Here is a 24,763-nt window from a genome sequence, read left to right as displayed (position 1 = left end):
TTCTTCAGCTTTTTGCTGCAAGCCAGTGAATGGTCAAAGTATACTGTAAAGTGTATGGCATTATACAGAAATACTTCATAAAGTTTGTGTGCGTGCTTGCATGTGTGTAATTTGCCTCTCTATAACTTGCTTCCATATGCAGCATAGACATAGTGGTAATGTATATGGTTAAGTATGAACAAGAAACTATTGTTCTGCCCTACTATATACCTGCAACCAGGATATATGCACTTAAAGGTCTTAAATTCATGATTAAGATGTAGAAAAGTGCCCAAAGCAATTTTGTTTCCATCAAAAAGGATTGTAATGATGTATAGGAAGATATCTGGCACTAAATTAAGTGTAAAAATGGGACGGGCAAAGGGATCTCTTTAAAAGATCTGTGAAATGCACTATGTCAGGGGTGGCAACCTGTGATCCATGGGCTGGATCCAGAGATGGCAGTGGTTGGGTCCTAGAAACTCTCTGGAACTGAGCTGGGTCATTCTGGCCCCCCTGCCAGAAAATGTTTTTGATGCTGGCATTAAGCCTTGAACTGTGACAGGTAGGATGAACACCTCTTTAAAATGCAAAGGCTGGACACATGCTGTGCCCCACCCCTGCAGCGACATGGCCAGAGCAGAGCTGAGTGGGGCAGGGGCGGATGCAGGTTGCAGGCTCAGGGCTTCCCATCTTGCTGCCATTCCCCCAGGAGCTGCACACCGCCTGTGTGCCTCCCTGCCTGCCTGGCAGCCATGGGAGGCACAACTCCATGCTCCCACCGCCCTGGCAGCTGCTGTGCGGGCATGGGGCATGTCGCTGTTGGTGCAGGGCTCCAGGGAAGAGGACAGCAGAGCAGGGAGCCCCAGGCCCACAGCAGACAGCCCTCATCCACCCCGACCCCATACAAATCTGGGGGGCATGTGCACTCAGTATGCCCCCTCCCTGGGGATATAGATTTCATAGACATTAGGGCTGGAAGGGACCTCAGAAGATCATCGAGTCCAACCCCCTGCCCCAGGGGCAGGAATTCAGCAGGGATCATAGGATCCCAGCAAGATAAACATCCAAATGGCTCTTGAACACATTCAAAGTAGGTGGTTGAACCACCTCCGGCGGCAGTCTATTCCAAACTGTGGGGGCTCAGACAGTAAAGAAGTTCTTCGTTATGTCCAGCCTGAAATGGTCATGGAGGAGTTCGTGACCATTCGATCTTGTTATCCCTTGGGGTGCTCTGGTGAATAGACGTTCCCCCAGATCCTGGTGAGCACCCCTGATAAACTTATAGGTGGCCACCAGCTCACCCCTGGGCCTGTGCTTTTCCAGGCTGAAGAGCCCCATAGCTCGCAGCCTCTCTTCATAAGGTCTGCTTTCCTGACCTTTGGTCATGTGTTTGGCTCTCCTCTGCACTCTCTCAAGCTTTTCCACATCCTTTTTGAATTGTGGATGTGGGGAGTCTCCTTCCCACGCACCCCCTGGACAAGCTGTCCATGGCTTGGTCTTGCCCCTCGCCCCAGCCCTGGGGCCCCATGCACCACTCTGGCTGGGGAGCACCCCAAGTCCCTGTCCCACTCCCTTCTTCACTATGGGGGCCTTGATTTTTTGCCTCTCCCTCCCCCCCCAACCCCATAAACTTACCTGCAGGCAGGTACTCTCTATACTGCCTGGCTCTTTCCCACCCTTGTGCGTGTGTTTGGGTGTGCACGTGCACATGGCGACCCTGCATCTTGCTCCTGGCAGCCCCACGCAGTCCTTTCCAGGCTGGAATGCTGCCAGCCTGCAGAGGGAAACCCAGATCCATGCACAATGCTGTGAATCCAGGACAAAGTGTCCCAGAGTCATGCAGCCCAGGACTGGGACTTGATGATCCCATTCTGGGACTGTCCCATCCAGTTAGGGATGAGTGTTCGCCCTAGCCCAGGGGTGGGCAATTATTATGGGCGGAGGGCCACTTACCCAGTTCTGGCAGGCTGTCGAGGGCCGCATGGGTAGCCTCGCCCCTTGACAGGTGCCCTGCTCCCTGGTCACCATCTTGGGACCAATGTCCCAATGTCCCAGGGCCAGCACTGGTGGGGCCCAAAGCAGTGCGCAGGCTGGCAGTGGTCTGTGGAGCCGGGCTGGGCTGCACCAGCAGGGAGAGGGGGGAGCTGGCCCAGCTCCATAGAGTGCCTGCTGGCTGGGACCCCGCACTCCTGCCACCCTCCTTTGGGCCCTGCCGGCACTGGTCCCGGGACACTGATGCAGGCCCCATGCTCCCATTGGCTCCCCACCCACTCACTCCCAGTGCCCCCCCAGCCCCGCGGTACAGGTGGGGGGCAGCGCACAGCGCCAAACCCCTGCTCACCAGCAGGGAAGAAGCTGGTGCTGAGTGCAGGGAAAAGCAGCCCCTCGCCTGCCTCATGGCCGGTGCTCCCTGCTGCAGGTGCTCTCAGCCCATGCGGGGCTGTCTGGAGCAGGCACAAGCAGCTCCACGTGGGCTGCAAGCAGCTGCAGCAAGGGGCAGGCGAGGGGCTGCTTTCCCCACCCCACACTCGGCTTTTCCTCTGGCCACATTTCCCTGGGCTCCTTCCCTGCCTGGGGTCCTCCCAGCCCTCCCCCCCCCCACCCCCTTACCTGAGGTTCCAGCATGGAGCAGCCATGTGGTCCCAGGCCAGAAGCCCCTGCTGGGGCTTCCAGCTGGGTGGGTGGGGCCAGGTGGGCCCTGCTGTTGTGGGAGCCCACCAGGCTTCACCTGGGTCCTACTGCCCTTGGTTCCTGTCAAAAATGAATATTAATTTTCTAAATTTTTTAGGGGCCCTCCGGACCAGATAGAATGGCCTTACAGGCCGTATTTTGCCCACCCCTGCCCTAGCCACAGGGCTGGGACTAGATGATGCAGGAAAGAAAGCCAAATTAAATGTACAGGACCCACCTAAAGCCAGTGTTGTATATGAAACAAGTAGATCAGGATGGTACATATGAGTGAATGTTAAACAGATTAAGTGTTGTGCTGCTGCTGACTGTGAGAATGAGACCCAGTGCATGTTCCTGTTGGTCATAGGTGAATTGCTAAGTTTTTTCTTTACTTTTCTGATAGCCCATCTCTTCCTTTTCCCTTTTCCTGTCTTTGTGACAAGGTATTTAGCAGAATTTGCAGACTCATTGGAATCTGGCAGGCTGTGCTGTGAACGCTTCTGCTATAGCCTTCAGCTTGCAACTTCTGAGCTGCCAAATGTGCACCTTAGCACCTGTGCTGCCTCAGCCCTAGAGCGTGTGTGTGTGTGTGTGTGTCTTAATAAATAAATTTTATTAGAAACTGTTAAAAAATATTATTTACATGGCTTTGTAGGGTTAACATGGGGTTTATGATGTTTAGAAAGACAATATGGGACCCTGCACACGGTAGCTAGATGAGTTCATAGTTGATGTATGTTGGTGCAATCTAAGACATGCAGTTAGTCATGCAGCCTGCAGGGGGTTAAGATGGGGTGGGCAAAATATGGCCCATGGGGGGACTTTGTCTGACCCATAGTGGGTCTGTTGGTGCTGCCTGGCCTAGGTGCCATGTGGCCTGTGGTGCATCCTGCTGCCCCCTGGCATACAGCAGGACTCAGGCAGCTCCACAGTTGGACTACCTTTCTAGGCAGCCCAGGTGGTGGCTCCTTCCAGCTGGCACCACCACTGGCCCCAGCCCCGTGGTACTGGGGACCTGTGCGCACAGCCCTGACCCTGGCCCACCTCTTACCCACTCCAGACTTGGCCTGGCAGAACAGACGAGCTCTGGACCAGCCTGAATTTGTGCGCCTAGCCCCAACCCTGGCCCACCCCATGCCTACTTCAGACTTGCCCACCCATGCTGAGCAGTGGCAGCACTGATGGTGGCTGGGCAGAAGCTGCTGCTACACATGGGGGGGAAGCAGCCCCTCCTCTTCGCTACTGCCAGGCCTTTCTTGGTGCAGCCACCCAGAGCCTATGCCCAGGCTGCCCTGTGGCTCCTTTGCACTGCTACCGCTGCCCCACTGGGTGGCCTGGAGGCAGCAGTGACAGCAGCAGAGTGGAGCCACAGGGCAGCTGGGCAAGAAGGCCCAGCAGAGGTGAGGGGGAGGGACTGTTTTTTTTCCCTGCACCAAGCAGCAGCAGCAGGCTGAAGAGTCCCAGGTCCCTCAGCCTTTCCTTGTATGGCTTGCTGTGCAAGTCTCTAATCAGTAACGGTTGCCAGAGTCTGGAATGGGCTTCCAAGGGAGGTGGTGCTCTCCCCTACCTTGGGGGTCTTCAAGAGGAGACTGGACAAGCTACCTAGCTGGGGTCATATGACCCCAGTGCTCTTTCCTGCCCAGGGCAGGGGGTCAGACTCGATGACCTACTGAGATCCCTTCCGACCCTTACTTCTATGAATCATATGGGTGGCCCTTCTTTGGACTCTCTCAAGTTTTACCATGTCCTTGTTGAAGTGCGGCGTCCCTTATTGGACACAGTACTCTAGCTGCGGTCTCACCAATGTTGAGTACAGCGGAAGAACTACTTCCCTAGTTTTGCTGGAGACGCATTGATTGATGTATACCAGGGTATTATTTGCCCAGTTGGCTACAGCATCGCACTGCTGGCTCATACTCATACTGTGGTTTATTATTACCCCCAGGTCCATTTCATTCGTGGTGCTGGTCAGTTTGGCATTGCTAAGCCTGTTGGTGTGTTAGGGGGTTGTTTGTCCCTAGGTGGAACACTTTAAATTTCTGAACGTTGAAATTCATTTGATTCTGATCCGCCCAACTTGCTAGCCTGCCTAGGTTCACCTGTATCTGCAGCCTATCTTCAGGCGTGACCATGCTTCCCCATAATTTGGTGTTGTCTGCAAACTTGGCCAAGGTTAAAGCACCCTGAAAAGATAATCGTATCAATACAAAAACTATGTGAACACTATACATTGAGTTTTTTTTTCCCTGAGGTTGATCAGTGGTCAGACTGCTGCTTTGTTGTTTTTGTTCTGTTTTAAATAATTAAAAATCATGTATTCAGGTGTGAGCTACTTGCACATTTGACAGAAAGGTAGATAGTCTCCCATTTACCAGTTCTTGCAAAACAGAGCCAAGAACAGCTACTTCTGAAATCTATCCAGGACTCCCTGTGGAGCTGGCTAAACCAGTTTAACCAGGTCCAAGAGGTAGAGAAGACAAAGGACTTGCACTCTCTAAGGAGACAGTCCTTGAAGGGACAAGCTGGGAAACAAGGAGAGAATTACGAACCCTTGACAGAAATGGGAACGTCAGGATAACCTGTGCCTACCTAAAATTTAGAGAAGGCAATCAAGTGCGTAGAATACTTTAGAGTTCTAGAGTTTTTAAAATTTCTTTTTGTCTCAGACCAACATGGCTATCAAATACATCCATACAGCTTCTTGCATTAAGAGCTCCATTGCACAAATTTGCACTTGAGGAAGTTGAAAGCAGTGAAAGGTACAGCTATCCTTGTACCATGACAATTAAACTTGGCTGCTGACAAGAATAAATAAAGCAGAAGTAGATCTTCGTGGGCCGTGAGTCTCTTAAGCTGAAAAAGTGAACAAACTTGAACCTTCATCCTGCCTCTCAACCTCTCCTTAGTTTTCTGTCCCTTGGTAAGTGAGAGCACCAAAAATGAACATAGAATTTTAAACTGTCCGTTTAATATTCTTTCATTGGATTTAAATTTGACATTTAAATTTCCAAGCATCTGTTCAATATGAGGTGGTGGTTTTGTCCTACAGTGTGTATGTCCCTCTTCCCCCCCCCCCCCCCCCAACTATTTTCATACAGGAGGAATTGGCCTTATCTTTGGTATATAGGTACATTTTCCCATTTATGCAGGATTACTGGTATCCATGAATACAAAAGCCAATTGGTAGGATTCACCAGGATTTAGACAGATTAGTCCAGGGCTGCGTAAAATACGGCCCGTGGGCCAGATCTGGCCTACGGAGGAACTCTGTCCGGCCCATGGCAGGTCCCTCCGTCCCATCTGGCCCAGGCTCCATCTAGCCCTTGGTATGTTCTGTTGTTCCCTGAGCGCACAGTGGGGCTGGGGGAGCTCCACTGTTGGACTTTCTAGGCAGTCCAGGTGGCATTGGCTCCTTCTGGCTACCCTGACCCTGTGCCCATTCTGGACTTGGCTTGGTGGAGCAGACCAGCTCTGGACCAGTTTGAACCTGTGCACACAGCCCCAACCCTGGCCCGCCCCGTGCCTGCTCCAGACTCACCCACCCACACTAAGCAGTGGCAGCAGCAGTTAGGCAGAAGCTGCTGCTGGGCGGGGCAGGGAGGAAGCAACCACTTCTGAGCCTTTTTTGCTGCAGCCACCCAGAGCCTGTGCCCAGAATTCCCTGCGACTCCGGACTTCTGGGGCGTGCTGACCGGCCCATGGCAGCTCCCCAGAGCTATCTATGTGGCCCGTGGGCCCAAATAATTGCCTGCCCCTGGATTAAACAGTGTCATTTGGGATGGTTTGATCCTCCGGTTTGTCACTATACGTATATCTCTTACTCTGCATACTAAGTATTGTTTTGTCTGTGTTATAATACCATCCCTGAACCTTATGGAGAAGATTATATTTTCAGATGAGCCTGATCTAGCTATATGGTTAAGGTTTAGGCTGCATACACATATTCACATAACATAAGAGAAATCTCCCAGGTTTGTTCTCCTGGACTTGGAACCATGTGTACAGACGTGCAAAGAGTGGAAAGTTTGCAGTGCTGATACTGTGCAGTTGGGGGGCCTGTGCACACATCTCGTTGCACTTTGTCTGCCTGGTAACAGACAGCAGCAGGGCATAGGGCAGCCCTGACTGGCTGACTCAGACTATCCATGATCAGCCTATGTTTCCCTCCAGCACAATGCGGGGATTATGATGGGATGTGTTCTGTTCCCTGCTGAAGCAACAGAGTCTAGTGAGCGAAACAGTGTCTCCTGGGGCAGGGGGGAGGGGGTGGATACTGGAGGATTATGCTTCTTTCTTAAAGAACCAGCATGTACAGACACTTTTCTCTCCCAGGAGAAACTCTCTAGGGAATGATTTAACCCTGGTTGTTTCCAAATTATTTTTCTCCTGGAGCAGCCACTTTTATTCTGGGAGAAAAAGCCTGAACATCTGCATACTTGTGGCTTCTCCTGGGAGAGCAGCAACTCTCCCAGGAGAACCTGAATGGCTGTACAAAGCCTTAGTTTGTAGTAATAGCATGATATGCTTGTTTGCTCTGTTGCCAGAGATGTAGATACTTGTTTATGCACTTGAGTCAGTATGTTGTCAGCTTTTAGTTTGCCTTTTCCACTACCTGCCCAGATGGTGCACCTCTATTTTTGGGAAACTTCTATAGAAGCTTTAGTTCCAGAATACTGTTTTCATTACTAAATTTAATCGTGCGGGGAATGCTTTCCCCTGTCTCTCCCCAGCTTATCTGTAGAAGTAACAAATGAAATGGTGAGCCAGGCATGTGAGAATTACTAAAGTACTTAAAGATACGTCAAGATAATCTTCCCTTCTGATGCATGTTGTACCAGAGAGTAGATTTTTGATGTTTCTCATAGTTACTTTCTATTGACAGTCTGTCAGATCATGCAAGCTAAGCAGGGTCATTGCTTGTTCAAGACCTTGCTAGGAAGATGCCAACTGATACCATCTTCCCCCATCCTCCTGGCTCCGACTGCCGGAAGTGCTGGAAGAAGCATGTGGATGGGGACTCCATGGGATCCCCATGGGCAGAGTGCTCCATGGGATCCCCATGGGCAAGAGTGGGATAGGTGGTGATAGCACAGAGTCAGGCCCCAGGACAGAGCTGCGTTCACTGCACATCCCTGCAATGGGCACTGGTTTCACCCATCCCACTCCCTGCCTGCCTGTGGTCCCATCCCATTTGCTTGGCCAAGCACACCCTGCCTGCAGGGGTCCCAGGCTGTTTTCCATGGAGACCCCAGCTGCTCACTCTGTCCTGCACACCTGGTGAGGAGGGGTGGATGTGCTAGGGTACCCAAGCAGCCGAGCCAGGTCTGGCGGTGGCAGTGGAGATAGTGGTAGCAGCAGCTGGAGTGTGAAGGCAAGAGCAAGCCGTCACTGTGGGAACTGCCAGGAAGCTGCCATACCACCCCTGCTGGTCCAGCTGCCATGTCACCTCTGCCCTGCCACCTGGACCCTCCCCAGAATATAGCTCCTGGCATTCCCAAGAGCCATGTCGGTGGGGTATAGGGTGGGTTGCACTCCATGCCAGGTGGCACCTCTGCACCCAGCGGCAGTGGGACTGGCTGTACATGCTATGGCCCAGGCTGCCCCCCGCGTCTGGGCTGGACAGGGCCAAGGGACGCATCATGGGCTGGATAGAATCACTTGGCAAACCGGATCCAGCCTGTGGGCCATATTTTCCCCACCCTGCTTTAAGATCAGGTGCTCCAATTCAGTAGATGGCTCTTTCCTCTGAATAAGTACAGAGGTAATCCTTGGTATATTAGGGGTACTTGTAGGTAGACAGAATTTCCAGTGAGATTTAATTAGGGTTACCATACATCTAGGGGTGCACTGATAGAGATTTTTTGGGCCGATACTGATGGCTGATTTTTAAGGGCCTATATTGGCTGATACTGATCTGATTCCGATATGTAGCTGGGCAGCAGGGAGAGTGGCATCCAGCTGGTAATCCTATTGTGGGGGAAGGGGCATGGGGGAGGGAAGAGGAATGGGGGGAGGCAGATTGAGGCCCCTGGTATGAGGGAAGGAGTGGGGCTGGGGCAGGCACTGCTAAGCCAGGATAGGATAGGGCATGGGACAGAGCCACAAGTGGATTGTCCAGGGGGAGGGAGGGGGGCTCCCACCCTGTGTGCACCCCAGGAGGGGGTGTGCCCCCCTGGATCTGCACATGGGGTGGGGTGGGCTCCTCTTGGTGGGAGGGGCTGGGCTGGGCTGTGCTTGGGGCAGGTGGTGGCAGCGTTGGGAGGGTGCTATGTGGGGGCTGCAGCCACCCTAAAATTCACCATAGTCCCCTTCCCAGTGCAGCCCAGCCCAGCCCAGTCCCCCACTGGGAAGAGTCCAGCACAGTCCCTGGCCCAAGTCCGCAGCGACAGCTCACCCCGCATGCAGATCCAGGGGCACATGCCCCCATGCCTCCTCGGGATACGTACAGCAGTGGGAGCCATCCCCCGGACAAGCCTCTCGTGGCTCCGTCCCATGCCCTGCCCCGCCCTGGCTGAGCTGCTCCTTCCCCCCTCCCTCCCTCATCGCGGGGACCTCAATCTCCCCCTACCCTTCCCCCACAACAGACTTACCAGCCAGATACTGCTTTCTAAGCTGCTGGGCTGTGCTCCTGGCCATGTGCATGCTGCAGCCGTGCGCATGCATGAGGCATTTATCAGCCACATCTAGCAAAAAAAGCCAATTTCCAATACTATCAGTTTTCCCTATATCAGTGCCAATCTGATATGGGACCGATGTATTGGTGCACCTCTACATACGTCTGGGTTTTCCCAGACATGTCCTCTTTTTGGGTTCTCCCATCTCTGTCCAAGTGTTTTTTTTTTTTTTTAAATATCAGCAAATACCCGGGATTATGCTCTGTCTCTGTATTCCTGCCCTCCCCATGCATGCCAGCTGCAGGTGAGATGCTTGGTTTTGCTACCTGGTGCAGATAACAGCTGCTTGCTCAGTCTGCCCCCAGCCCCTTCCTGTCACTCCCTCCCAGCTGTACAGAGCGGGGTTCCACCCTCCTGATTGCACTAACTCTTTGGTGGGGGAGGGGAGGGAGCACAACAATGGGGCCCTGCTGTGACACTGGGGCTGGCAGCGGACGGTTACCACTCACTGGGGCATTGTCGTGGTGACCGCTGTGGCACCTTTGCCTTCTCTTTCTCTTTTGTTTGGGATTGCTGCCGCTGCGGTGGGGAAACAGGCAGCTGCTGTGGCTCTTGCCCGGTGCTATGGCTTGCACACTCAGCCAGGACCTTGTGGACATCAGTAGTCATGTGTCCACTGAGTTGGGCTGGGCTGCGAGGGGTGAGAGAAGGGCGCTGCACCAGAAAAGTTTGAAGCAGGCATACAGCAGCGTGGGGACCCTGGGTGCCTCAAGAGCCTTTCCAGGGTGCTGTGAGGTGCTAGCCCTGTTGGGGGTGCAAACACAACTCACAAGATGAACCCAGAAATGTCAGATAGGAATCCACAGGTGTTAAAAACCTTCTGACCTACTGTGGTCCTTCTGAGTCTGTTTGAAAGACATGAATTGCTTTGTTCTGTTCCAGGAGTTTGACGAAAAAAAGGAGTGGAAACTAAGAGCTGGCCCTTTTACACCTGTGCCAGGAGTCTAAAAACGTTGAGAACCAGTGTTCTAGGCAGCTCTTCTTTCCTCTTCCCACATGAGCTCCCAGCAGGCCTGGGCTCCTCAGGACCACTGGCTGCTTTCTCCAGAAGCTTTTCTGAGCAGCTCCAGGCTACTCCTGGAGCTGCCTGACTTTGGTGGAGAGGTGTAGGCAGTCAGGTCAGATTCACTTGGCTGCCTAAGGGCGATTTTCTGTTCACCTATCTGAGAGGCCCTGAAAATCCATGAATGTGTATGAAACACCATCATCTGAACCAGGGGTTGGCAATGTTTTTGGCCGGAGTGCCAAAAACACCCCAAACTGAACTCATGCCTGGATTTGGCATGCCAGGGGCAGACTGGGAGGGGAATAGGGTGGAGTGAGGGAGCTATGAGGGGTCTGATCCTCATTGCTGGCAGCAGGTGCTTGGACACATCCAGGTGGATGGTGGGGAAGGGGCTGGAGTTGTGTTGCCCCAGCCCTTTCTTCATCGCATGCCCTGAGGTGCACATGCAGCCGCTGCTGGCTACTGGACCCTGGGCTCACAGCAGGCAGCAGACGGACTGCAAATAGCTGCACTGGGTTTCAGAGCCCTAGTCCTGTTCCATGGCTAGTGGCAGCTGCATGTGCGCCTCAGTGTGCGTGGGTGGGGAAGGGGCCTAGGGAATGCAACCCTGGCCCCTCCCCTGCCAGCAACGAGCTGGGTAGGTGCTCTGCAGACCTCGGTGCAGTGGCTTGCAGCGTCCCAGCTGCCTGCCACAGCTGGCCTGGACTCTGGGCAGGCCTCTGCCACCCTCTATGGAATCTGGGCTGCTTGCAGGAGGGAGGCTGCAAACAGCTGCGCTGAGGTCGGCCGAGCCCTGGCCCGACTTGTTGCTGGCGGCAGCTGCACATGCATCTCTGGGTGGACAGCAGGGGAGGGGCCAGGGAGGCAGGACACTATGGGTTGGGAGTGAGGGGCATCAATAGGGCCAATGGTCTGCGGGTTGGGAGTGAGGGACAGCAGCAGGGCTGGGGCGGCTGTGGCTTGGGAGGGAGGTGCAACAGAATGGGCAGGTGCAGGGTGCCGGTGTATCGCTGCCCCCACAATCATATATTCCTTCCACCCCCTTGCGACACATGTCCTCTTTCTTGGAACTGGAAATATGGTAACCCTAATTTAATGCAAAGTCTTAATAGAGAGTCTACATACATAATTGTCTTAATGCAGAGCTGCTGCTTGCTGCATGTATGCCTAAAGTTCCCATGACAGCTTTTACGGTAGTCGGATTGGTAATCCTATTCCTTAACTAAATTCTATCCCTGGTAATTGTCAACTGTTAATTCTGCTCAAGCTCAACTCGGTTGTCTTGGCTATAATTTTGCTATAATAATGGGAGGAATTTCACTAATAGTGCATAGGATATTTGGGTATAGTTTTTATATAAGCTATCCTTTGATTTGGTATCTCTATAGAATTATTATATTTATAATCTTGGTGAGAACACAAGTTGATATCTCTTCTGAAACTGTGTAGTGAAAAGGTTTACCTGTTACTGATTTAACGGAAAACACCTCGGAACAGGCCATCCTTGACTTAAATTTGGCCCAAAATGTAGGCCTCTTGTAAAAATATATTTCGTCATATATATTCAATTCATTCAATATATTTCATTTCATAGTTCTTTGTAATGTGTTTGAAAATGTTCTCATAATTTTAATTCCAAAGTGAATATTTTTTTAACAAATGTTCCCCTGCACTTGGCAATCCAAACATCATGGCATTCTGTTATTCTACTAATAATGGAAAATGAAACAAAGTATGCTATTTTTGTTATCAAAGCTGAGTGTAACAGAGAGATTGTATGTGGTTGTTAAAACTTCAAATTCTGTCAGTTTTAATAATTTAGACCAAGTATGCAGGCTAACCAGGATGTTTTCTAAAAGCATATGATTTTAACCTAACTGTGTGCTTCGAACATTTATCTAGAAGATCATTGGTACTACCTTTTTATATGGTTCATTGGTTTCTTCAGGAGGATTTTACAACTGTAAAGCTCAGCAGTCCTTTTTACTCCTAGAGACTGTTCTGGACAGATGATGACAGAATTATTTGGACCAGAATGTATGGAACACTGTCCTGAAACAGATCAATAAAGCCAGTACCTTATCTTTTTTAAAATCCTTCAAGACTTGCTTCTGCCATTATGGGGGGCAGAGGGGTGACTTGCTTTTGTACTCTCTTCTGTGATATACATTATGTAGACATGAGGTTTAAAACTAACTGTGTACAGAATCATAGAAAAATGGAACAGAGGGGGTCTCAGGAGGTCATATAGTCCAATCCCTGTTCAAGGCAGGATCATCCCTGTCTAAGCCATCCCAGACAGGTGTTTGTCTAACCTGCACTTAAAAGCTGCCAGTGATGGAGATTCCACAGTTCTCTAGGTAATCTGTTCCAGTGCTTAATCCTCAGAGTTAGGAAGGGCTTCCTAAAAAGCGGCCTCCCCTTGTTGCAATTGAAGCCCATTGTTCCTTGCCTGGTCCCCTGGACGCAGAACAGTTTATCACCTCTTTTTGTCTTTGAAAACTGTTATTACTGCCTCCAATTTTTGCTCTCCCGACTAAATATTCACTATTCTTTCAGCTTTTCAAGTATGTTGTGTTTTCTTGACCTCTGATTATTTTGATTTTAAAAAATGTGGCTAAAACCTTCATATAAAGGTGTACAGCTGTATAATGCATTTGTGCTCTTTGCCTTAAGATGTTAATAACAATAATATGAAGTTTTTATATAGAGCACTTTTCACAGTAGATCTTGGCATTATACCAAGAAAAGATCATTACTTCCTTTACAAACAGGGGAAGTGATTTGTCCAGACTCGCATAGCAGGCTGGCAGCAGACCTGAGCTAAGAATAGAATACAGATCGCCCTAGCCTCAACCCAGTGCTTTGTACACTAGACCACACTAATCATGTACACTTCTTTAAAGGGGAGCGTGGAGCCTGAACATTTTCCTTTTAAATACTAACTGAAATGTATTTTTCCCAAATGATGGAATTCCTTCAGATCCATGTGCCAAAATGCTGTGTTTGGGAGTAGGGAGGATTTCTAGTTTTTTAATAATTAATGTTTGTACATAATACGGAATTTAATGAAGCTTGCTAATAGGCTTTACTATAGATATATTAATTATGATATTCCCGAATTTCAAATGAGTTCTAATTTGGGATTATTAGGTAGAGAATAGCCATATTGGTTCTGTCTATAACATTTGAAAAACCTCTTGCGGGGTAAAGCAGTTTCATAAATATGTTGGACCTAACATACTTGAATTGGACGGAAAGTCTCACCCTGATGATTCTAACTGGTATTTACTATTCACACTGTACTTGGTAGTCTGAAGGGGAGGAGACACTTTTGTTTCACAGAAATAGAATTGAAGGAAAGCCTCTTTGCTGCGGATAACATTGCAGTTGGTATGTACGTAAAGAATTTAGGCGTATATCTGCAAAGGCATGTACATGGATTCCAATGGGAATTAGAGGCCTAAAGGGGAGTTAGATACCTACGTTATTTGTGGGGCTTAATTTTTATTGACATGCAAGGGATTTGTGTAACATTTTTTGTATTTCCCCTTATCGTTGTATTTAAAATACGTTAATTTACTACAGTAAGTGAAATTGCTACCTCAGTAAGGCTTAGAGACCTAATCTTATGCTACCTTTTAATTATGTAAGCATTTCGACTGTTGTAGGGAATGCACGCATGGATTTTGTTTGCTGGATTGGTTCTGGATGTGAATAGGCCTTGCATGATATATGCAAGTTATTTAAAAACACTACAAGAAAGGCCAGTTACAGTAGGGGCATGGAGAGGAAAATAGATGCCTGGAAAATAGAACTCTGTCAGAATAAGAGCTCTGGAAGCATTATGAGAACCAAATTAATTCCTTAGTTTAGTATGGTTTTAAGTATCCCTATAGGCTTTTACATGAATGATTTTGCAGTTTTTAAGAGAGACCCTTCCTTTTTGTTCCTGTCCAGATATGAATACCACTGGGCAGATGGGACAAACATAAAGAAACCAATCAAGTGCTCTGCACCAAAGTACATTGATTACCTGATGACTTGGGTCCAGGATCAGCTGGATGACGAAACTCTTTTTCCATCTAAAATAGGTAAAGGCAAACAGTACAACTGGCAAACTGCTGTAAAGAAATATTAATATCACTAGTGTTGTAAAGCTTTTTAGTTGGTATGTGAACTTATAAGAAGGAACAAATCTTACTTCTGCCTCCCAAAGTTGAATAGTCAAACAGTTGTAAATGGCTGATATAAGTTTATTTTTTAAAAAATTGTTAGTTAAAGTAGGACTGTTGGAATAACTTACTAGTGTGCTGAAAGATGCTTTTATTGGGTTTAGATATAATTTGGGTGCCAAATATGAGACATGATACACAACTGAGAAATCGTTAACAAAAACCTGCTATGATTTAGGATATAGAAAAGGTCATTTTTGTTTAACAAGTGACTGTTGGGTTTGGTTTTGTTTTTTAAAGCTTTCTTATTTCAAAAGGGGGGGAGGACTTTTCCTAACCAAAAAAGAAAAAAGGAACAGTGATCTTGGTGTCTTTGGGAAGACTATAGTCACTATTCAGAAAAGATGCGCACTCCCAAAGTCTGATTTGTGGCTTGAGCATGACTATAGGTAGAACTTGGTGATTTCAAGAGAAAGTGGCAGTGTTTGTGGATTAAGGGAATTACTTGAAATTCATGGCACAACTCAGCTGCTTAAAAAAAAATTTAAAATGTGCCCTGACTAGTATGTTTTGCTATGCTTAAGTAAAAAGAATAAACTTTAAATTTTTGCTTTCCAGAAGGCTAATGCATGCTGCTTGTTCTGAAGCTCAAAATTTGCAGGAAAGGCTTGTATCTCCCACTCAACTGTATATGAAAGCCAGTTGTGGAAACAGAAGGGAAATATCTTAGTTGCCTTTGTTTTTGTGACTAGGGTCTTTGGGTAAATCTGATATCTTTTATTAGACCAACTCAAATAGTTGGGAAAGTTCTTCTTAGCAGGCTTTCGGGTTTAAATATCCTTCAACAGGCTAAGGAAGCATCTGCAGTTGGTGTGTGCTCTTCCTGGATATAGTAAAGAAGCCAGAGTTTTTGTGAGTTGTTTCAGAAAGACGTGATAAACCTGTAACAATGGAGAAACAGACAATATGTTCGGAACAAAGCTTTTTGCACTTGCTTGTACATTGTTTCAGACTTACGCAATGAATCTGGCTTGTGTATTTTTGTGTAAGAACACTTTCTTCTCAACTATCCCCAGCAGGTGGAGACATAAGACTAGATTACAATATGAAATTTTCATTATTGTATCTGTTCAGTAAATAGGAAGGAGAAACATTTTTTTATTATTCATAGTAACGTTAGTACAAGTGATTATTAGGTATTTTATATTATGGTAGGACTCAGAGGCCTCAACTGAAACTGTGACTCTGTTTTTCAGGATCCTGACACATTTATAATCTCTCTTTTTTTTTTATAGGATGCTAGATTGTATTTTGAAAATTGTGAAAGACCTTAAGGATCATAGTGACATAAGCAACTGAACCTGAGTTCCCAGTATGATGGAGTTGCTAAGAAAGCAAATGTGATATTGCATTGCTTGAATTAGAAATATATTGAGTTGAAATAGGCGTGTTTTATTACCACAGTATTAGGTGTTAGTGAGTCTGTTACTTGCATCTTGAGTCCAATTCTGGTATCCGTATTTCAAAAAAAATTTGCACAAATTGGTAAGGTTGAGAAAAGAGTTGTCCAAATGATTGAAAGTCTGGGGAGCCTGCTGTGAAATGAGAGACTAATGAACCTTCATCTATTTAGTTTGTCCAAGAGATGGTTAAATGCTCATGTAGGCACTCAGGGTGCCTGTACATGTGCTAGGAGGCTGCTCTGACATGCTGTAATTACTGTGAGTTGGAGCAAACTTGGTTAATTGAGTCTGCTGGAGCATGCTAATTGGCGCATTCCAGCCAGTGTCTGTCTTGTGTATCAGCATCCCCCTGCTTCAAAATGGCAGTGGGGGGGGGGGGGGGGTGCTTTCATAGATTTCATAGACATTAGGGCTGGAAGGGACCTTGGAAGATCAAGCTTTATCTAAAGCTTGTTCCACAAGCTTTAGATAGTGTCTCTGCCACTATTTTGAAGCATGGGGACACTGATACACGAGACGCTTCAGGCACTTTAATTAGAGCTAGAGCAGCTCTTGGAGCCGCTCTAATTAAAGCACCCCTCCCCACCCCCAGAGCACATGTAAAAATGCTCTTACAGACCATGATTAGAAGATTTCTGAGTTGAGAGTTCTTTAGCGGAGCAGACTAAAGCTGTGGTTGTATCCCTGGGCATACTTGGGAAGGTGCAGCAGTGGCACGGAGAAGCAGGGGCACTTCTGGTTTTGTCACCTGCGCTTCTGGTTTCATCACTGTGTGCAGGGGATTCCTCCCCGCCTTCCCTCCCCTGCTCGTCGACTGGCCAGGGTTCTCCGTGTTTCTTGACATGCCACCAGGGATACACCAACCAAAAAAGGTTGAAAACCGCTGGACTAAAGCATAAAAAATCCAGTAACTGGAAGATGAAGTTATACAAATTTAGACTAGAAATAAAGTGCTTTTGTTTTCTTTAATAATAAGGGTAGCTTAACCAATGGAACAACCCACCAAGAGAAGGGGAGAGTCATTATCACTAGACATCTTTAAATTGAGAATGGATGCCTGTCTAAAATATATTTGGGCTCAGCTGGATGTTACATGCTTAATGTGGAATCATTAAATAAAGTTCATTACCTATGATATGCAGGGAGGTCAGACTAATGTATCATAGCTTCTGAAGCCATGAAGATGTGATCTTTGTCTCAGAAAATTTTCTATGTAAGTTCACTGTTTTGTTATTTCTAGGTGTTCCTTTCCCAAAGAACTTCATGTCTGTAGCAAAGACCATTCTAAAGCGCCTCTTTAGAGTCTATGCTCACATTTACCACCAGCACTTTGATCCTGTGATCCAACTGCAAGAAGAGGCACATCTTAACACATCCTTCAAGCACTTTATATTTTTTGTTCAGGTAAGTTAGCACATGGTCAGCTGAGTCAAGATTGCCTTCTACTTTGAGGAAAGGATATATTAGAAATGGTGATTTATAAAATTTGTTCTTCTAAGCTTTTTAGCAACTGATATTAAAATACCTTATTGGTATTCTTATCCATTCTTACAAAAAGTTATTACTATATGTTTTTTATTTGGTTGGGGTTTTTTTAATCAAATAAAAACTTAACTTGTAGCCAGTAGAAGAGGGGAAATTGAAACCAGGCAGCAAATAATGTATTTATTCAAATGCTATTGAAAGAAAGAACAACCTCTTTAGGGGGGAAAACTTTGTCTTGAGTTGCAGCGGGGTGAGATTTTTATGCAGAATACAATCCTGAACCCTGAAAAAAATATCAGTATGCTTTTTGGTTGTGAAGTAAAATATTCTAGATTTTGTAATATGGGTGCTTGTCCATGAGGCACTTGAGTACAGATACCAATTCTTTTTACACAGGCTAGTAAACAGCACTCGGATGGTAATAACATTTAGTCACGGTGACCTAGATTGGATCTGAACTAATGCTCTAGAAGTAAAACGTTGGCTGTGTTTTACCTTACCTTTATGGATTCAATTTGTTAGTTGAGAATCATTAACAGGCAAGCCTAGATTTGAAGGCCTCAAACTGCAGAGTAGCTTTATCTAAATAAAGCTTCTACTATAAGTGTGAAGTATATGTGAAATGTTATTAATGCTACATTAAAATGGAAGTAAAATTTGTGGGGGTTTTTTTGTTTTTGTTTTTTTTTAAACCTTTAGGAATTCAACCTTATTGACAGAAGAGAACTTGCTCCACTTCAAGAATTGATTGAAAAACTCACCTCTAAAGATAGATAAAAGGAGGTGGATTTGTGTAAACCACTTGTTTCTTTAAGCAAGCATGTGATATGTTTTGGGGTCTTTTTTTTTTTATTTTAAACAAAACAAACTTTGTTCTGTTCTTACAGGCAGCCAAGATCCATTCTCTGTGCTTTTATTGGGGGAAATCTTTTTGTCTTTTAGTGACACACAGCAAATGGCTTTTTTTTTGTTCATTTTGGATTTTTAACACATGTTGAGTGTTTTATAAAGGAAATATTATTTGGTGGGGAAATTGACACTGCTGGTGGATAGGTCTGTGTTGTGTCAATTGTAGCCCATTCTCATGAAGTCCCTAGAAGACTTACATTCTCTAAGTGCCTTGGCAGACTCACTTCTGAGGTGCAAAGCACATACCGTACTGAACGTTGCTGGAAACAGAATATATGAACTAATACCCAGGACACTTACTGATGCTTGTTTTAGAATTTATATATATCTATATCCTTAAACTAAAAAAGCCATAACATACACAGGTGATCTCCAGCTTTTAATACAAAGTATTCTTTTTTTATTTTAAGAGATGAATATGCAGCTACTTAAAACTAAGTAGATCATGTCCTAATAATCTAGCTGAAGTGATAAAGGTTTCAAAACTATAGGGAACCCAGGATGACAGAAGACCAGCTATCTATCCTACTATTTTTCTTCTCTGAGGTATATATTTATTCTGTTACTGTAAATATCAATTCAGGTCAGTCATTTTTATAAGGTTAAACACTTCCCTTTATAAAGCTTCATAGCATTTGTCAGATGGGCCATGAGTTTGCACAAATATTTTCAGTGAGAAACGAAAATACACTTCTTCACCATCAAAAATGACAATTTGGTAATACTAAGAAAGGTATTGTCTGAAATCCACTGGAGTAATGAAACACAAAATTAAAAATAAAAAGACAACTTGATGGTAGACCTCAAGTTCTCAGGGTTTTTCACAATGAAAAACATATACATTAATAGAAAAAATGTCTTGTGAACTATGTCCCATTTATAATCACACACATTTCCTCCCTTTCATTATTGCATGACTACTTTCTGGAAACTACATCACTTGTTTACATGGGGAAAGTAATGGTTGCAGTGCATTGGTGTACTTTTATCAGTCTTTAGTCTTTCTGAAAAATCTTAATCACAGCATCTCCCTTTCTTTCCCCCTGCATGCCCCACTCTGCTTTATTTCTCCCTTGCTATTGCCTTTCCCTCCCTCTCTGGCCTCATGTCTCTCAAAGTGGAAATAAGGAGAGCCAGTACTGCATGACTCACCGGTTTCCATGATGGTCAACAGAGTGTTGCATGGAAATCTCTGTCATATTTATGTGAAACTCTGGAGTTTCCCCCTCCTCACAAAAATTTAACTTTTCTTTGTTTTTAATTTGTGCATCTTCCATTCTGTCAAGATTTATACTAGCCTTTGGGTTCAAATAAATATTTAAGCACTGCTATCTGTCCCTTCCCCCCAGCCCTCCCCAGTATCATTAATATAATTGCCTTAAAGTGGTCATGGTGTAGCAGCAGATGAAACCTGAGATTTGCAAGACCACAAATTTATTACAGTTTTAGTACAAAGACATACATTGACCCACATACACGAGAACTCTTGGTGATCTTTAGCTGAGCCTGAGTTTAGTTTGTGATGGAGGGCACCAGTAGTACATGTCTTTAAGTTATCATATAGATATTCTACATAGTTCTTTGACATACAGTCTTGACTTTGGTTAGGAAAAGACACAATTACACATGAAAGTAGTCAGCAAAACTTATAACTGACACCTTAGTTTGCATATAAAAATAATAAAACTCTTAGACTGTGGCTGTGTTTTCCAAAACTGAGATGGGAAAATTCCACTACAGGTCAGTCGCATCTTACGCGGGGGTTAGGTGCTGAAGTCAGCGCGTAAGGCGAAAATTGGTGACTATACATAGGGTGGGAGGGGGGGCGGGGCTTGAGTTTGCATGCGGTTCTGTGCTTAGAGCTGTGCGGCCTGCAGCAGTGCGTGGTGGTGGTAGGGATGGCTGCGTGCCGCCTGGCCACCACCATGCTGCCGCTGCTGCTCAGCGGTTGGCCACACAGCTCCAGGCATGGCTCCATGGCGACAGCGGGAGGTTTTGGAGGCAGTGGCTGTCACCGCCATAATGGGCCTCCAGGTAAGCGGCAGCGCCGCGTGCAAGCTCAAGCCCTGCCCCCCTCCACCCCATGTATAGTTGAATTTGTGCAAGTTAAATGCACATATGATGTGACTGACCTGTACTTAATATTGCTCTTCTTTGTAAAATCCAGAGTCTAAAAACAAAATCTTTCTTTTTCTCGTTCTAAATAAATGTCCACCAACTGGGTGAAAAGTTTCTAATTCAGCAAACGTGGATATTAACTACATCTTCCTCCTCTGATTACCAGTATGTGGTCTTATAATTGAAGATGGCTTTTGAGAGTCCAGCTATGCACTAGAAAAGTCACATACTTAATTGCTTTTCAATCATGGGAAAACTCCAGGTTTCCTGTTAGATGTTATAAAGTGGCAAGAGAAGCTTAGGTTACCAATGTTCATAGTGCCTCTCAACACTGATTTTGTTAATGTGGCAGAGTGGTTTTTAGCCAACCTCCCCGCCCCCCAAACCCCCAAAAACCAAACAAAAAAACACCACAAAACAAAACAGAAGCTTTTAATAATATTGTTATATTTGGTCATTGTTCCTTCACTTTATCCAAAGGCCTGCTAAGGTATATACAATCCTAGAGTGTATCTGGGCTGATTTATGAATTTCTAGGTCTAATGAAAGCCCAGTATCTGACTGGTCATAAATATGAACGAAGGGGGGGGGGGGGGCGTGTCTATTTCTTTCCCTTTCATGATCTATCGAGGCCTGTAAGATGTTTTTAAAAACGCGGGGGAGAAAAACTGCTTTTCTGTTGCATTAGAACAGGGCTGTCCAAGTTTGGTGTGGTTGGGGTTGCATACTGTGTGGGCTGTACATTATGTGGGTGGCCCCCCTTGGAATCCCTAGTGGGGTCCTCTTACTCCCTGTTACTGCAGCCCACAATGGGCTTGTTCTATGTCACTGTGGGCAAGTGCCAATCCACCTGCCTCCCACTCAAGTGTTTGGGAAAGAGGGGCATCAGCATCCCAGTTCCCATCTTCCTCATACCATAAAAAGGGTAGAACTTATTATGTCCGGCAAGACCCTGGGAAACCTGGTAATACTCACCTAGGCACAGCAGCATAACATATTGCTTGGTATTACTTCATTGCTTGTGTGGGTTCCTTAGGGGTCTTAAAACATGCAAAGTGGTTGATTTAGCTGATCCAGATACTGTATAGCTAGAGTTTTGAAACTCTGGACTTTTATCTGTAGATCTGCTACAGTTTGAGCCCTTTCTAGGTCATGGATCATTAACTCCATAGACTCCATGGCTCTTTAGAACTTTTATTTGGACTTAAAGAAGCACATAAAGACATCCACATGATTATTCCTAAAATGTTCCATTTTTAATTGAAGAATATTTGGTTTTGGATCCTGGGCCTTTTTGCTTTAATTTGAAGAACACTTTAGATCTGAAAATTGGGAGGTAGTAATAGAAATACTGACAAGCTTTTAACTGAAGGCATAAATAATATAGCTGTCAATAGCTAGCTGCATGTGCATTGTTAATTTTAATTTTAACTGAAAACTGCTTTGCTGGGTTTAATCTAATCAGTACTGGTTGACAGACCTATGTGGGTGTTCAGTTTTTGCTAGAGACATTTTTTTTTTTTTTTACCATTGACAGCATAAATCTTGCATCTCTAGAAGCCACTAGACTTAACCCCAGTGCTGTGCTGCAGATCATCTAAAAAGCGTTAGGCAGAGAAAGCACCTTCAATATAAAGTGAAAGGATGGGTTTGACATTATGTACAAAAGGTGTTTAAACAAAGATAAAAAGGGGGGGGGGCAAACTATTTTCTTGCAGGTATGATCGAACTTTTTAAAGAGTGTTGCATGTAAAATGTGTTCTTTATAGAACCCAAAAAGAAATAGATTAGAAAGTTTTAAATATAATCTATAATCTAAAATGTCAAAAGTAGCAATTTGCAACAGTAGCAAAGCAGCAGCAGTTTTCATTTTTAGAGTTCACTCATTCTGGAAATGTGATCTTTTCCAAACAGCTGTGTGTGAAAATTCAGGGACATCTGCAATTCAGATACTCTTAAATTTTAGAATGTAATATGTAGAGTATTAGTCTTACACAGGCAGTTTATTTTTCTGGAATGTTTGGTACTTGGTAGAAACTTATTTTTTTACACTAATTTCTAGATATGTAATAAAAGTCTGGAGATCACTGTCTGACAGAAAGCTGTTTGAATACACTTTAATAATTCTACTACACTTGAAAATAACAGCATTGAACATACTGATGCAGGGCATAAGATAGAGTATCCTTACACTGTTACACTGTTATGGTTGCAGCTTTTAATTTTTTAATGTTTTTTGCAAACGACTTGGGACCAGAAACTCAAGTGTGTTTACACTTATAGAGCATGGGCACATCAGAATACTAAGTGAAAATCATCTTGTTTTTTAACCTGAACTGAGATCTAGTGAACTTGTTAGCACAAGGGTATCTTTTTTTGGGGTGGGGAGGGCGGGGGGGAAGCATGCTATTCTAGCATGCTTGTTAAGGGATGCTCCCTTTGGTATTTCATTGCTTTTGATATTGAAACAATGGAGCTTTAGACCCTGTTGATATTAGGAGTAGAAAAGTATTACCCACATGCCTCCAGTGTGGGCTAAGACCTTGCAAAATAATAAGGCTCTTAACAGGTTTTTCTGTATCTTAGCTACCAGCCTATATTGGACCATTTTAATGATTTGGGTTGTAACTTCAGGAGTCATCTACCTTGAGATGAGACAGGCCAAAACTCACAGCTTTATAAACAGGTGTGACACTTTGAAGACAGCTGTGTTCTGTATCTTACGCTAGCGGTGAATTTGGTCCAAGGAGTATTCATTGGTAGTTAAATTCTGATCACAGAAATTGTAACTTTAAAGATCTTTCATATTTGAGTCAGGGATCCAAGTTAACTGTGCAAACAGAGAAATTGTGCCACATTCTGATGTTGCTGGTAGCTGAATTGATGCTTAACATGATAGATGAGGAGAGAGAACAATTTATAAAAGGACAAAAAGCCTGTCTGCAAGTGTCAAAGTTTCTTTTACTGCTTACTATGCAATGTAGAATTTGAACTTTTTCATTTACCTTAAGATAGAGAACAAAGGCACTGTTTTTATTTAGTATTTTGAAACTGAGCACTCCCTCTCACTTCACAGGTAAGATACCTATTTGCTGCTATTGACTTTACTCACCATCCAGTTTTCTCCTTTCTCTTCTTTATCTTCCCTCTTGCCCTGCATCACCATTTATCATTTTAATGAAAAACATTTTGTTTTGGAATGTTTTATCCCAGCCAATACTGGTGTTTATTTTTCCCTTGTCCCCTGGAGTGCTATATTACTGTATGTAAAACACCAGTTTTCATTTGGACTGTTTTAAAGCTGCAGCTTGAATGTGGACTGCCTGTTTCTTCCACTGAAAAGAACTCTTGCCGTTATTTAGAACCTTGTTTTCTTGATTGGTAACTTCAGTTGTTACAGGTTTTGTTTTTGTTTGTTTTTTTTCCAAACTGCATTGCTGGAACCATTAATGATGAGGTTTTAAAACTGTATAAAAGGTTTTGTTGATGTCTAATCCTTTTAAGTAGATAACTAACATTGATCATTCTGAGTACAAAGCATCTTTTTATTTTCTTCCTTTTCCTAAAACATAATTTCTTTTTAATTTAAGATTTCAGAAAAACTGAATTTCAAAAATGTGTTTCTGTTTTAGAATATGCTCCCTAAATTATTCATAGATTAATGTATTTTTAGGGGAAATTAATTTTTATAGCCACTAAACTGTACTCATTATTTTTGTACATGTGCAACTAGGACATTTTGGGACACAAGTCTTGGAGGGAACACTTAATTCTTTGCTCTTTTTACTATGTCCTATGTGCTTAAGTTGTGTTGCTAAAGACCACTAGAAGCAATACCTCGATGTGCAATGGAGACAACAAAGAATGCAATAAGTGAATGAGATTTGAGGAAAACTTTGTTGCTGGAGGCAAAAGAGATATTGCAAAAGCAACACTATAACCTTCATATTCACATCTTTAAACATCTTAAAGCAGCTGGAGGAAAAAATGTTGTAAAATATGAAATGCCAGATGAGAACCTGTACTGTAAGCTAACTGTGCCAATATTGCTTCAGTTTGTAGTCATTATTGATTGATATATTAATTTTAAATCGGAACCGCTTTTGATTAAAAAGAGAAGGTTGAATGTCTGAATCTGCAACATGTTTATTTGAGAGATGTAAATAATGTATACAGATTGTTGTATGTGATGGGAGGAAAAAATATTTAAATTCTAGGTTTTTTCAGTAAGAAACTGAATGCTGTTTATAAGAAAAAATAAATAGCTATGTTTGACCATGA

The 24,763-nt window shown here is 44.8% G+C and overlaps 1 protein-coding gene across 1 annotated transcript in view; it reads left to right on the top strand.

The window, feature by feature from the left end:
* The window catches only part of MOB1B (MOB kinase activator 1B), a 94,089-nt gene extending 69,326 nt beyond the window's left edge, over positions 1–24,763 (top strand). The window contains exons 4-6 of the mRNA XM_014607382.3: positions 14,293–14,426; positions 17,211–17,374; positions 18,155–24,763. Of these exons, the coding sequence (XP_014462868.1) occupies positions 14,293–14,426; positions 17,211–17,374; positions 18,155–18,232 (376 nt within the window). The 3' untranslated portion in view covers positions 18,233–24,763. The remainder of the gene's footprint in view (positions 1–14,292; positions 14,427–17,210; positions 17,375–18,154) is intronic.

The sequence above is a fragment of the Alligator mississippiensis genome, chromosome 2, assembly GCF_030867095.1.
Source record: "Alligator mississippiensis isolate rAllMis1 chromosome 2, rAllMis1, whole genome shotgun sequence".
NCBI classification, from domain to species: domain Eukaryota; kingdom Metazoa; phylum Chordata; order Crocodylia; family Alligatoridae; genus Alligator; species Alligator mississippiensis.
Note: the sequence above shows the minus strand (reverse complement) of the source record. Positions and strands in the feature narration are given on the sequence as shown.